At 40.7% G+C, this 13,033-nt stretch overlaps 1 protein-coding gene across 3 annotated transcripts in view; it reads right to left on the bottom strand.

The window, feature by feature from the left end:
* Positions 1–12,053, bottom strand: part of PPIG (peptidylprolyl isomerase G) — a 25,404-nt gene extending 13,351 nt beyond the window's left edge. For 2 of the 3 annotated variants that reach the window (XM_027911533.1, XM_027911535.1), the window contains exons 1-5: positions 11,886–12,053; positions 4,401–4,480; positions 4,212–4,286; positions 2,023–2,130; positions 1,670–1,714 (exon numbers count right to left, since the gene is read on the bottom strand). In XM_027911533.1, the coding sequence (XP_027767334.1) occupies positions 1,670–1,714; positions 2,023–2,130; positions 4,212–4,286; positions 4,401–4,461 (289 nt within the window). In that variant the 5' untranslated portion in view covers positions 4,462–4,480; positions 11,886–12,053. Of the gene's footprint in view, positions 1–1,669; positions 1,715–2,022; positions 2,131–4,211; positions 4,287–4,400; positions 4,481–7,302; positions 7,320–11,885 lie in introns of those variants that run through there. The other variant, XM_027911534.1, reaches the window with a different exon arrangement.
* Positions 12,054–13,033: the final 980 nt, after the last annotated feature.

Here is a 13,033-nt window from a genome sequence, read left to right as displayed (position 1 = left end):
TGAATCAATGGTTTATAGCCTGAGGGGAAAAAAAATTTAGTATTCTTGTTCAAAAGAGTTGTCTTCCTAGACCTTAATAATTTTAAGTTGTTGTTCTTTCTATTTGGCACATACTGCACACTTTCTTTGGAGTAGAAGTTGTTTCTTGTCTGTGCATTAACTCTTAAGAAACCCCTCAATTTCAGGCATTTTGTTATTTTCTTATTTTTTAATACACACAGATATCCAGTTTGACAGCAATCCCAAACAACTTCTATTGTCTCTCAGGCACAGAGACGAATTTATCAAGTTGGTCAGGAAGAAAATCAGTTTAACTTGAATGAATCCTACTTCTTATGAGCAAATAATTGTCAACAGTTCAAACTAAATCCCAATGACACTGAAATTTAAGAAGTTCGAAATGTAATCATTCCTCTTCATTTAGGACACCTGTAAGAGACAGTTGTTTCCCTCCTTTCTCAAAACAGCAAAAAGGCTGTTGGGGGATGCACACTCTTCAGACAGAGGACATCTGTTGAATACTATTTGGATAGATGTGACAGGAACAAGCAAGAAAAATATACAACATTTGTAATGCTATGTTTTTACATCCCACTGTCACTGGCCATGAAAGGGACAGTCCCAACCACTCCCCAGTCACCGTACAAAGGCAAACTGGCACAGCATCAAACGTCACTCTAATCCTGTGGTGAGTTCCTTAAGTGATGCACAAAAGCCAAACTTCCCCTGAATTCAGTTTCCCACCGTGGCCGAGTTGAACAGCCAACCTGCAACTGCCAGAATGTAAGTGGAGGTTGTGCTCCTTCTTCCGTGTCCCCCAGCCGTACATTTCCTCAGACCCTGCTACTCCTTTGTGCTTGTCCTGATGCTTGCCAAATTAATTCATTGGATCCATTCAATAATATGGGCAATTTTTTTCTGTAATAATCTCTAGGCATTTTAGCAAGCTGAATCAGCCAAAAGTTTTGTTGGACAGTAAGGCCTCCTCCCTCTTTCAGCAGCGGCAAACTGTTGATTATGCTCAAGGTCTAACATAAAATTGCACCTGGCCCTACTACAGCAGTGAACAATTCTTTCAGTTGTGTGCTGCAAGCTTGGGCAAGAACCAGTGTTAAAGGAAGTGTGTCTGAGAGGAGAGAGGAGCATAACCTCGCCTGCTGGTAGCAGCTGCCCAGCACGTGGGCCCAGGTGTAGTACAAAAACTGCTCCAAGAACAGAGATGCAGCAACTGCAACTTCTGCAACACTGGCTGGAAAAGAACCAGGACTGTGAGACTGACAGATGGTTCTATCATTAATTCATCTTGGGCTTTAGGCATTCTTTTAAATAAATATTTGCATCACACCTTTCTCCTTTTCACTTGAAAAAAAGACAATCCCCAACTTTTAGCTAACTGGTCAAGCCAAAAATAAATGTTTAAAAACAGCAATTAAAAATGAAATCTGGCGAAAGGCACAAATACAAAGGAGTTCAGTTTTAATTTTTCATTCATTAAAAAGGTTCGTATCTTAAAAGTAAAACAAAATAACTGGAGAGTCAAAGGCCTCTAAGGCCAGATAAAAGCTTAAAAAAAATCCCCAACAACAGAGTTCAGGTTTACAGAACAAAGACTACAGAATGTAAAAGGCGGTTGATTATCATAACACCAAAACAGAGCAGACTCTCTTACCTTCAAAAAAGCCACCATAAATGGATTCTCCTCCCCTGCCATTTCCTTGGAAGAGGAAAAGTGACAGTTAAAACAAAGCACTGATTAAAGAGTCATGCTGTAAGAAAGGTGCATTGTAATACAAAATGTTGATGCAACTGCATCCAAGTCACTGACATTATTCTTCAAGATATGCAAACATGATCAAGATGTATCTTTGTTGTCCAAAAAGCAAACTTGGACTTATGCAGAAGAAAGGGAAAAAAGCAGTGATATGACAGAATAATTATTATAAATAAATTACACTACACAGAACGTCTGCAAATGTTTTATTCCATAAGCATTCAAGTTTTCTTCAAAGATTCACATCATACCTTCACTGAAGTCACCTCCTTGGATCATAAAGTCCTTCACAACCCTGTGAAATAGACAACTTTTGTAATGCAATGGCTTTTGGGTGGACTTTCCTGTACCCTTTTCACCTAAATGAGAAGAGAATGAACAAAAACAAGAATTACTGTCTATGTCTGTAGAATCTCCTACAAAAAAGTGGTACATAAGCAACTTAATCGAAATCACCTACTAAGCTATGACAAACTGGTTTGTGAGGCAGACACCTACCTGTAACACCTGAAAGAAACTGGCATTTAAGAAAGCAAAGTAGAAACTACTTTCTGTCTCCACAGTTATACCAGAACTCCTTACTGACATTAGTATACAACTCTACTCTCTTCCATGCAGATTGACCGAAACTAAACATCCACTCGTGGTTTACGGTAACTGGCATTACTCAGGAACATGCATGAAACACTCGGATCTTCAGTTACAACACGGCAAAGTTAAGGTAACATAAAGGTTCGTAACAAAAACAGAGGTGTGGGAAGGAGGAGGTCTCTGGAGGATTCCCTCCCCTGCTCATTGATTACAAACTGCCATCTTCCTCCCTCACATCAGCTCTGTCTTAAACAGACTCTCTGCTTCAGCTACAACACTATCCCCCTTCCCTGATACCCTCAAACAGACAAAGTCTCTGCTGAGTTAGCAAGGTGAGTGGCTCCTGGTGGGTCCTGTGAATGGTACAGCCAACCTCAAGGTAACAGCAGTCAGTGGGAGATCTCTTCTCCGGGAAGATCTCTTCCTCTCAGTGCTGGCAAACCACTAGACTGTATCTTCCTCAGCTACTAAATTGGCAGCTTTTGTCAAGGGCAGTTGCCTCTGAACTTACTGTAACAGACTGGAGCCTCCATATGGATTTGTATAGCTAGGAAAAAAACACTTTTGATAGGAACTCTGATAAATGTGAAGTTGTGTATGTTCCACTAACTTGGCATATGCCTAACACAGGTATGCCAGGTAAACATGGAGCTCTCGGACCCTGTTTTACAAAGACAGCATACACTTTTCAAAGTTGCCAAAATAAAAGATGAGTAAGGAAAACTAATAAAATAAAAAATTCGAATTAATTTACTGATGATCAGTATCACAAACATTCTGTCCATATATTTTTCTCACTACTCTTACGTGTTAAAACAGAAAAATAGTTCGGGATCCGATTTTGATTATGGATGTCAGTAACAAAGTATGAACTCAGTAGTGCTTAAGGCAGTAGCAGGAAATAACACCTTTATGCAATAATCTGACTTTTGGCCAGTTGAGAGCAGATCAGGAATGCCAGGGTCACGCGCTAACATAGTCACAGCCATTAAAAATCATCACTTTGGAGTTCTGATTTGTTAATAGTTTTTGAAAATCTGACATCATGAATGGTGCACTACAGGTTTTAGTAAACTTGACATGAATGTAATTATGCATCCACACCTGATTCAGATCATATTAGTACTGTTGAGTTATTCACTATTAACAGACCTTGATGAAAAATAACAAAGCTGGAAGCAAATGAAGCAGAAAAAGCTGAGGACAGAAAGCAGGTATGCTATTTACGTATTCACAAAATAATTCTTGTGATAATAAATTTAAGTTTTGCTAAACTGTCAGCATTTGTAACAAAAATATGCAGTCTACAGGAAAATAATTCTGTTTGGAAATGCTTCCAGGAGAGAATCTTCTCACTATTTTCTTCAAGAAATAAACTGAGTTTCCATAGGAGAAGAAATCACCAGTCTCCACAAAGAAATTAAAATAAAGGAAAAAAACAACTAATGAATACCAGCAATACTTTTCAAATACCTCAAAGGAACATAAGACTGAAAAGTAATGCATGGTTGACCTCTTATGGCTACCTTTCAAGACTGCATGTTATATAATGTGAACAGTGATATCTGTGCTAGTAACAGAAAATCAGCTTACTGTGTCTGTATTTAAAGTTGGTTAATATATACTCCCTGCAACACACTAAGCCAAAGCTACAACTGGCTTCGATTCCACATTATATGTGTATGCCAAATCAGCTAAATCTCTGGAGATGGCAAGAACCAATGCTTAACTTACTTCTTTTTATCTGAAAGGAAATGTCAGGTATAATAACAGGAAAAATAACAACCATCAAACTAGCTAACATGATATTACATTAAAAATTATAGAATAAATTGTAAAATCTACAAACCTGTGCAAAGGCAGCGAAAATTTTCACATGTCTTTGGACACACATCTGAAAACAATTCAAAGACCACTCTTCCAGCTAGAAAAAAAAAGCACACCATATTTATTATGAAGTTAAATAGTATCTGAATTATTCTTATATATATATATCTTATATTAATATTACCATAAATGGGTGTTTTCATTTTCTTACCAGGTACATTGTTGATGGCTATGTCAAAAAAGCAACGAGGTCTCTGGACCTTTACTCCCATGGCTTCAGAAATTTAAATACTGTAAGTAATAAAAATAAAATTTAGTTTTTCCTTCTGTGTAGTGAAATTACGTGTAAGTCAATGCAGAAGACTTTACAAAGACAACAAAACCTGCAGAAAAGCAAAAAAAACCCTAAACTCTCAAAAAAAAACCCACCAAAAAAAGAGACAGCAAAGGTAAGTATTTTTTAGAATGCAAAATACTTTAGGTCATTTTCACGTTTTGTAGACCCAAATGAGCAATTTTATTCATGTTTGCTGCAATAATGTTAAATTTAAACGTGATTGCCATAGTTCAGATGGGGAAATACAAAAGGAAAAGATACTGTAAGGTATGGGTAAGACTTAAGCATTCCATTTTTTAGGAATATATTTTCTGGATTCCTGTCATAGCAGTTACCAGGCTCCAGTTAGGACCCAAACCATTCTAGATGAAAAAAATCAAAGCTGTAGCTCTTCCAGAATTGCTGCTAAGTAAAATTATTTTGGCTTTTCCTTGTTTCTTTTCCTTTTATGTCATTGCTTATCTCTTTTGAGACACCATCAATGGTGATATTTAAAGATGTGCAGATGTGCTGCTTAAGGACCTGGTTTAATGGTGGACTTGGTACTGTTGGGTTTACTGTTTGACTCAATGGTCTCAAAGGTCTTTTCTAACCTAAATGATTGTATGATTCTTTATCAGAAATTTTGATGCAATTTTTCCCTTATCTTTGGGTATATAAATCCCTTTACTTTTGTGTAACAAGCTATGTCTTCATTCCATTTGCATCTCTGGCTTTCCACCATTATTTACATGTATATTCTTTTCCTTTTCTAAATCCCTATCCTCTCTGAGTTATTTCAGAGTGGAAAACAAAAAATGACAGCAAAAAGATCTGTAAGACTGGAGTGCCCTTTCCAGAATTTGGAATATAATCCATAGATTTTCATTTCTAGTTATTTTTTATTGCCAGAAAACATGGCTCAAGTCTAGCTGACACACTGTACACATCTCTTCTGAAGCTTCACTCATAGCTGTACCACAGAACAGCCTTGAAAAATTCAACTGTCACCATCTGTCAACTCTCAGGTTATGAACAAGAGGTTGTAAGAAATCAAGACAGCAGTGCAATCATGCTAGTCTATATTCTCTCTACTTGTGCTGTTATTTCTAACATTTTGCCAAGATTACACAGCAAATATCACAAGAACAATGTAGGACTGGTTTAAATTAAACACCACTCAGTAATTAATTATTCGTGTGATTTTTAGCAACAGAAGACTTCAAAAAATGCAGGATCTCACTTGATACCCTCTAGGTATGTAACCAGCACATTTGTTCACACAAGTCAGACTCTTGTCAAAAGCAGCAGGTTTATCTCAGTCTGCTTGGTCCTGTCCCTGAATTAGGATTTCTCTCCCATTACAATGAATTTTGTAACTCGGCAGAGAAACAGCGAGACAATGTCTGTAGCTGAGCCCTTGGATGACCTCAGTTAGCAGGAGGCTGACCAGGTCCCCACACTGCTGCACAAGCTCTGAGGCAGGGCAAGGAAGGTGGCAGTGTGGGCAAGGGAAGGGATGAGACGGGTAGTAGTAGACAGACAGCTCTGAGAACAGAGACCAGTCCAAAGGACAGCCATCAGCTCGCTGTCAGCAGCAGAACAGACTAAACGGTTGCATGGGGATACCTTTTTCAAGGATGCCCTTCAGAATAAATGCTACAATAAATATTGTTTGGCGGTGGAACTGACAGTTTTAACTGAACTGAAACATTTAAGGATCAGCAGTATCACAACTGATTGACTGCCTATACCCAAACTCTAATGCTTGACTAAGAAAGTGATTTAATTCCCGGTTTACGAGCAATTTGCTTGAGAAAGGTTCAGGTATGCCTTAACGTTTATATGCAGTACTTTAGCCAAAATAAATGCCAATTATCTTAATATATGACAACTTTTATTTCAAACACTGATAATGACTAAAGCTAAACTGTAAAATAAATATAAATATACCTATGTCAGTCAATTTTTAACTTGGTTTTGTAGAGAATAGGATGAGAGAGAGAAATCAGAAACAAAGAATTCTATCCAAGTCCTTATTCCCACCAACTTTTCTCATTTTGATATTTTTCTACCTCTACATTGTCTCATGAACAGTGGAACAAATTAAGTTAGCCAATGTTCTAACCATTACATTCAATTTTCCCTGCACTTTCCCTAAATCCTCCAGTAATATCCCCTAAATACTGGCTGCACTTGATTCTAAATGACAGGTACGTCAACGGGTCAGTATGAACTCCCAGAATGAACAAACACCAGGCCAAGCAAACATACCTCACTCTTGAGCTGATGTTGCCTACAAACCAGGCTAAGATACCAGTGACATTTATCCTACCTACCTTACGAGTCAAGTCAACATTTCCTCTCCAATACACTTAAGTATCCTTTGCACTGTCAGCCAGACCTTCTGATGCATTATAGGGAATTTAGTTTCTATTCATTTCTTCATATTTCAGTATTTAACACCAAACATAATCATCTACATACTGATCACTTAAAACTTGTCTGTATTAAAAGCAAGTACAGGGGAATGTTAAATACTGATAAAGAAAAACACCAAGAAAATACCAAGAATGAAGTCAGAAAATTGTGAGTAAAGCTCAGCAGTGCTATATGTCTGATAACAATAGGGCTTAAATGAATTTTGTTATTTATCACTGAAAACTTATTTTCAGTTAGAACATGGATACTCTTAACCCTCAATACGTTGTGTTTTTTAATTGTGAACTTGGTGGAATTTTACCAGTGAAGGGAATATGAACTTGAAACCAACCCCCAAGATGCTCACTATACGTACATTCAGAAATGTGCTATGCAGAAGGACAATCTTGATCAGCCAGCTTCTTCCTTCAAAACTCTGTAAGAAAGGATAATGTAACAGCCCAAGTACTATCCTGAAATTTTCAAGCCATTCATCATTCTCCACCACCTTCTGTTTGAGAAGCCTCTTACTTATTCTAAGTAGAATCTATGACCAAAAAATCCCCAAAGCCAACCAACCAGAACACCATTTCAGGATATCTACTGAAACAGGCCTGTTTCTTTCACTTCTGAAAGTACAATTACAGTTCAGCTTAGACTATATTGGTATTTGTTGACAAAAACACCAAAAATACTTCAGCTACATCCACAGCCAATGTTTCACCAACTGTGTCCCTCAGGGTTCATATCCCTTCACACCTCCATCAGCTTCATTATTTTATTTAAATATTTGCAGGATAAAGCTGGCCAACTCAAGGCCAGGCTGCCAACAGCTGTTCTCCTTCAAAATTATCTCTGTCAGTGGAAAAACATAACTATCCTGAACTGTTCATAAGCATCTTTCTGCCAGGGATTATCACTGATATGAGTTAACATGCTTAAAAAAAAACATCTTCAGGATTTTTTTTTCCAAAATCACCTGTGCTAGCAAGGATCCAGTAATGATACAGTTTAATATATACCAGAACCTTTTGACTGAATAGGCTAGAAAGCACTCACAGATGCACATCAAGTGAAGTATCAATGTGTTATGCATCCCACAAGAGCTGACAGCAAGCAGCAAAACATGAGTATTTCCTAGTTTTATGAGGGGAAAAAAACAACATTATTTGTAACTATGCTGAACAGGTCATGGGACTACTTATTTGTTTCAGTCCCAGGACAGGACAGAACAACTTACAATTATCTTCTGCACTGCTCTTCATTCAGTGTCCAAATGAAGTGAACAATAAAGTGCATAAATTCACATTCCTAGCATTTTGTTTCAGATGATCTACAAATGCAGGAAGACAAAACTACATTGATATATATTCCAAAAATAGAATGTAGAATCTCCAGAAATATATTTTTAAGTAAAACTTTGAGTTCAGAAAAGGCAAATGCATGAAGTCAATACTGAAAATATATCACATCCTTTAAGGATGTGCTTGCAGTCTCTTGAACACAATATAAATGTGGGCTGAAACGAGAACAGAGGGCTCCTACATCCATGTGTTTAGCTTTCATACAAGTAGCTGCTACTTGTGGCTGCATAGAAACTACACTTTCTTCCCCATTCCAAGGAAAGATCTGGCAGCAGCAAATATCAGCTTAAAGTGATGCCCCAGACTAAAAATGTTATATGTTCATTCCAGTATGGACTCAACTGGAAATGAATTTATGATTACAAAATGGGAGACATGAAAATTTGTTCACAGTTCCATTCCTGGGACAGAGCATTCAGCTGTATTAGGATGATACTGAAGACATGACCAACAAAAACCCAACCAGCCCAACTCTCAAACTTCATAATTTCCTCAGCATTTTTCTCCAAACACCACCATCTTTTCCTCTGTACTTCATGATCCAAAACCTCTACATTAGCAGCAGTGACATCAAAGGAAATAAGGGGGTTGTTTCATTTTACTAATCAGTAGCACAGGATTTTTGTTGTCAGTGTATTTAGGAATAAGGTACTACACTTGAACACATTTCAGATTTAGGATGCTGTCTTTGCAATCACATGAATGAAACACATCAATAAGAAAAGAACAAAACATTTGCTTTCTGCACAGTTCCATGAAATTTATGCAGGAAGACTTTCTACTCATCATTAGAAATCACACACTATAGGTTTCAACCTGACTGCCCCTTCCAAGAAAAGCCAACCACAAAATGGATTTTCAACATTTCTGCAGGCAAAAAGTGATTGACACCACTTTCCATCAGGCCTCCTTCTCTAGAATAATGCTACAAGACTTTTTTGGGCGACTGACTTTTGTTTCCCTCTAAAAAAGAAGTCAAATTAAGAGACACTGGCAATATCAAACTGTCTTCCATGGACATGAGGCCATCCTTTAGGGAAACTTAAGAAAACATGCAGTACATACCCCTAACACTACCACACTGGTAGCTCATTTATATCACATTCGGTATGATTTTTTACAATTACAAACAGGAATTTAGTCTTCTTGTACTAAGGTATAAGGAATGAATAGTCAGTTATAACATCTCAGCTGGGAGAGGGTAAGATTCAGCTGAGAAGGCAGTAACATTCTCTTAAACTACTGAAAGAGAAATACAGGTTCCTACCAGAGCATTCCCTTTATTTTTCTAGAAAAGAGATAACCACAATAAAAAATGTTAAAATATCTAACCACACTCTTATCACTAGCAAGTAAAAATCTTAGTTGTCAAGTCTTAGCAGTAATTTTACATTATCTAACTTATCCAGAAGGTATTGTTTTTTTCTGTTATGATTTGTGAGAAAATAATGATGTTTCTGTCAGGTCTGTGCACAAGTAAGTGGCTTTTTTCTTTTTTTTTTAGCACAACTTATAAAGTGCTAAGAAAAGGCAAATTTTTGCATTGTATCAAAGGGGAAAAAATATTCCACAGGGTGTAATCTCCAAGCCATGTAAATCCCAAAGCAATTTCAGAAGTGAAATCCCTTCCTACCTATTACTGAAGACAAGAATAAGGCAAGACAACCATGCAATCGTAGGAGATGGTTCTGAATGCTGTCCCATATTTGTCAACCATGACCACAAAAAGCTCGTTCTATCATCTTTTATTCTCATGTTCTCCTCCCTTCTCAACTTCTTTAGCTCTAAATCCCTTCTATGCCTCATCCCAGCCTCCTACCTAAACCTCAGTGCATTAGGAGATGGCCAGATTTTCTCCCTGGCACTCACTGACTCTGCTCCTAAATGGAAGATGGCTCCCAAATGCACAGAGCATGAGGAGTGAACTGGTAGTGGAGAAAGCACGTTACAGCACAGGAAAATCCTCCACTGCAGTACATATTCTTCACTCCAAATTCCCTCATAATCTACAGATTTTCTGAGATGCTCCTAGGGAAAAAAATAAATCTTCTTTTGATAACAGCTTGAGGAGTGCTAGCTTATTAAAAAAATAGTATTTGTTTCACAGAAGAGGACTGGAAAAATTGGAAGTTTTAATAAGAAATATAGTCCCAAAGGGTGCTCTCAGAGAACTACTGATGCTGGTATCCTTTTTATGTTCCACTTCAGATCTACTTTGTGTACAGAAATCACAGTATTTCTGAAATATTGAGAAATCATTTTTGAAAACTGATAAATTAAGCTCTGTGAGTTTAGATAAACTAATGGTTCATAAAACATGTGTAATTTCCATATTGTTATCATATTTTTATCACAGTAGTACCTAAAAATTTGAGTCATACTGGACCCCAATGTATTAACGAATGGGTAGAATGAAACAAAACAGTGGAGAAAACCAAAACTTCCAACAGAACAGTCAACACAGAAACATTTATCACTGTCCAAAGAACAGCCTCTTCTGCACGCAGTATAAAACAAAACCATGAAAAAAACCTAACTATTCACTCAGAAGAAAAGATACATCCTAGAAAATAGACTTTATGCAAAGAAAATGGTCTCATGTTTCTCTTAAGACAGCTCTCAGATAATTACTAAAACATAATTAGCTTAACCAGTCAAACATTAGGCAACTATTGGCCAAAATTACTTTTTTATCATTACTGATAAATTTTCTAATTGTGACTGAACTGAAAGGTAATGTTTAGCATTACAACAGATATTCTGTCCATAGTTTCAGTGAACTATTTCTGTTACTCCTCCCTAAGCCTCTATCAAAGCCTCCTCAGTGCCTCTAAATACAATCATATATACACAGCATTTTAATTTGGTCACGGCTGCAAACAAAATGAGCCTGAAACTCAACATTCATAGAAGTCTCTAGAGCGCCTTAGGAAACTCCCGAAAGACAGAGGCAGAGGACTCTCCTGCCAGCCAGTGTAGCTCCCGCGGGCTCCCCTTCGCTGGGAGAGGCCTGCAGAGGGAAGGAGAACATGTGGCGCGCAGACAGCCCGGTCGGTTCCTCCTCGGTCTAGGGGAGGAGGGACGACTCATTCAAACTCCCCAGCAGCACCCGAGGCCGAGCAGGGCGCTCGCAGCGGGCGCAGACCCGCGGCTCGCCAGGCAGCGGGGAGGCACAGCTGGCCTGGCAGACCCGACCACCGGCGCTGCGCGCCAGGCCTCGTCCGCCGCTGCCGCCTGCCTGGGGCCCACTCACAGCTCCTCACACCCCTTCCCTCCCACGGGCCGCCTCCCCCGGGATGCGCCGCGGCCCTCCCGCCCCTCGGACCCGGGTGGCGGGGCCCGGCGAGGGGAGTGTGCGCGGAGCGAGCGCGGGCGGCCCCGGCTGCCCCTCGCCCGCCCCGAGCGGCGGCCGGCCCGGAGGGGCCGCGGCTCCCACCCGCGCCGAGATCGAGGCTCAGGCCCCGCGGCGCTACGACCACCACCACCACCACCAACTCCTCCTCCTCCTCCACCGCCCGCCCGGCCCCCGGCGCGGCCCGGGCCGCGGTCCCCGCTGGGGCGCGCCGGCCCTGCCTGGGGCCCCGGCAGCACTCACCCCTGGCGGCCCTTGTCGCCCCGCGCCGCTCAGCGCCGCGCCGCCGCCATGTTGAGCTGGTGCGGCACGGCTGCGTCAGTGGCGGGCAGGGCGGGAGCGGCGGCCGGGGCGGAACGCCGGGGGCGGGCGGGGAGCGGCGGCAGCAGCGCCCCGGCCCCGGGACGGAGCGGGGGTCGCGGTGGCGGCACAGCGCTGCCCGGAGGCGGCGGGGGCCGCTCAGAAGGAGCGGGAGCGGCGGACGGATAGGGCGCCCGCCTCCTCGGGCTCGTCAGCGGCGCTCCGCCCCTCCCACCGGCCCCGCCGCCCGCGGCCCGGCCGGGCTCGAGGCGAGAAGGGCCGGTGGGGCTGGAGCCGCTGCAGCTACGCGAGGCCTTTCCAGCCAAACGTGCCGGTGAGCGGTGCTGGCCGTCCCCGCCGGCGCCTCAGCGAGCAGCGCGGTAAATGGCTACGGTTGGTGAATGAACCGCCCGGCACGGCGCTGGAAACGCTCCGGGTTGCTCCAGCAGTGCACCTCGCTAGGGACTGTAAAGAATTAAAATGGGAATTTAGGCCAACTGTGGGGGAAAAAAAAAGTTACTGATAATATTACCTCCTATGTCTGTATTGCCAGTCAAAGTTAATATATCTTAAAAATAGAGACATGAAAGTTTACAACAATGCATAAAGTTGCTAGCACCTTCAAGATTAACTAAGACTTGCACAGATGTACCTCCTTTGCTAGGTTTTAATGCAAACCAGCAGGTAATTTGGTCTAATCATAGACATAACGGGAAGTAATGGAAGTTACTTGACTGGCTGTTGAGAAAACTCTTGAAACCGGAAAAAATAAATGTTCCCCTTATGAACATCTGAAAAAAAAAAATAAAATTGAGAAATTGACCCCTGAGAGTTCTGAAGTCCTAAAGAAGCTGGTGAGTGAACTTCTGTTCAGTGGATGAACACTGGCTTCAGCACAGCATGCTTGTAGAAGTCTTGCTTTCTTCCCCTACGTGTCTAACTTAAAATTTAATGTAATTTTATCTAGCCTTTTTTATTTGGTTTAGGCATTGTTTTATTTTATCCACTTTTGACAAGTCAAAAGTCAAGAGTTCAGCATCTTGTAAATGAAAAATCCATATGATTTGCAGAAATCCCCTTCACATATGAAT

This window comes from Empidonax traillii, unplaced genomic scaffold (assembly GCF_003031625.1).
Source record: "Empidonax traillii isolate 1590-97213 ecotype Southwest subspecies unplaced genomic scaffold, ASM303162v1 scaffold33:size3420811, whole genome shotgun sequence".
NCBI lineage: Eukaryota > Metazoa > Chordata > Aves > Passeriformes > Tyrannidae > Empidonax > Empidonax traillii.
This window is presented reverse-complemented; position numbering and strand designations above follow the sequence as displayed.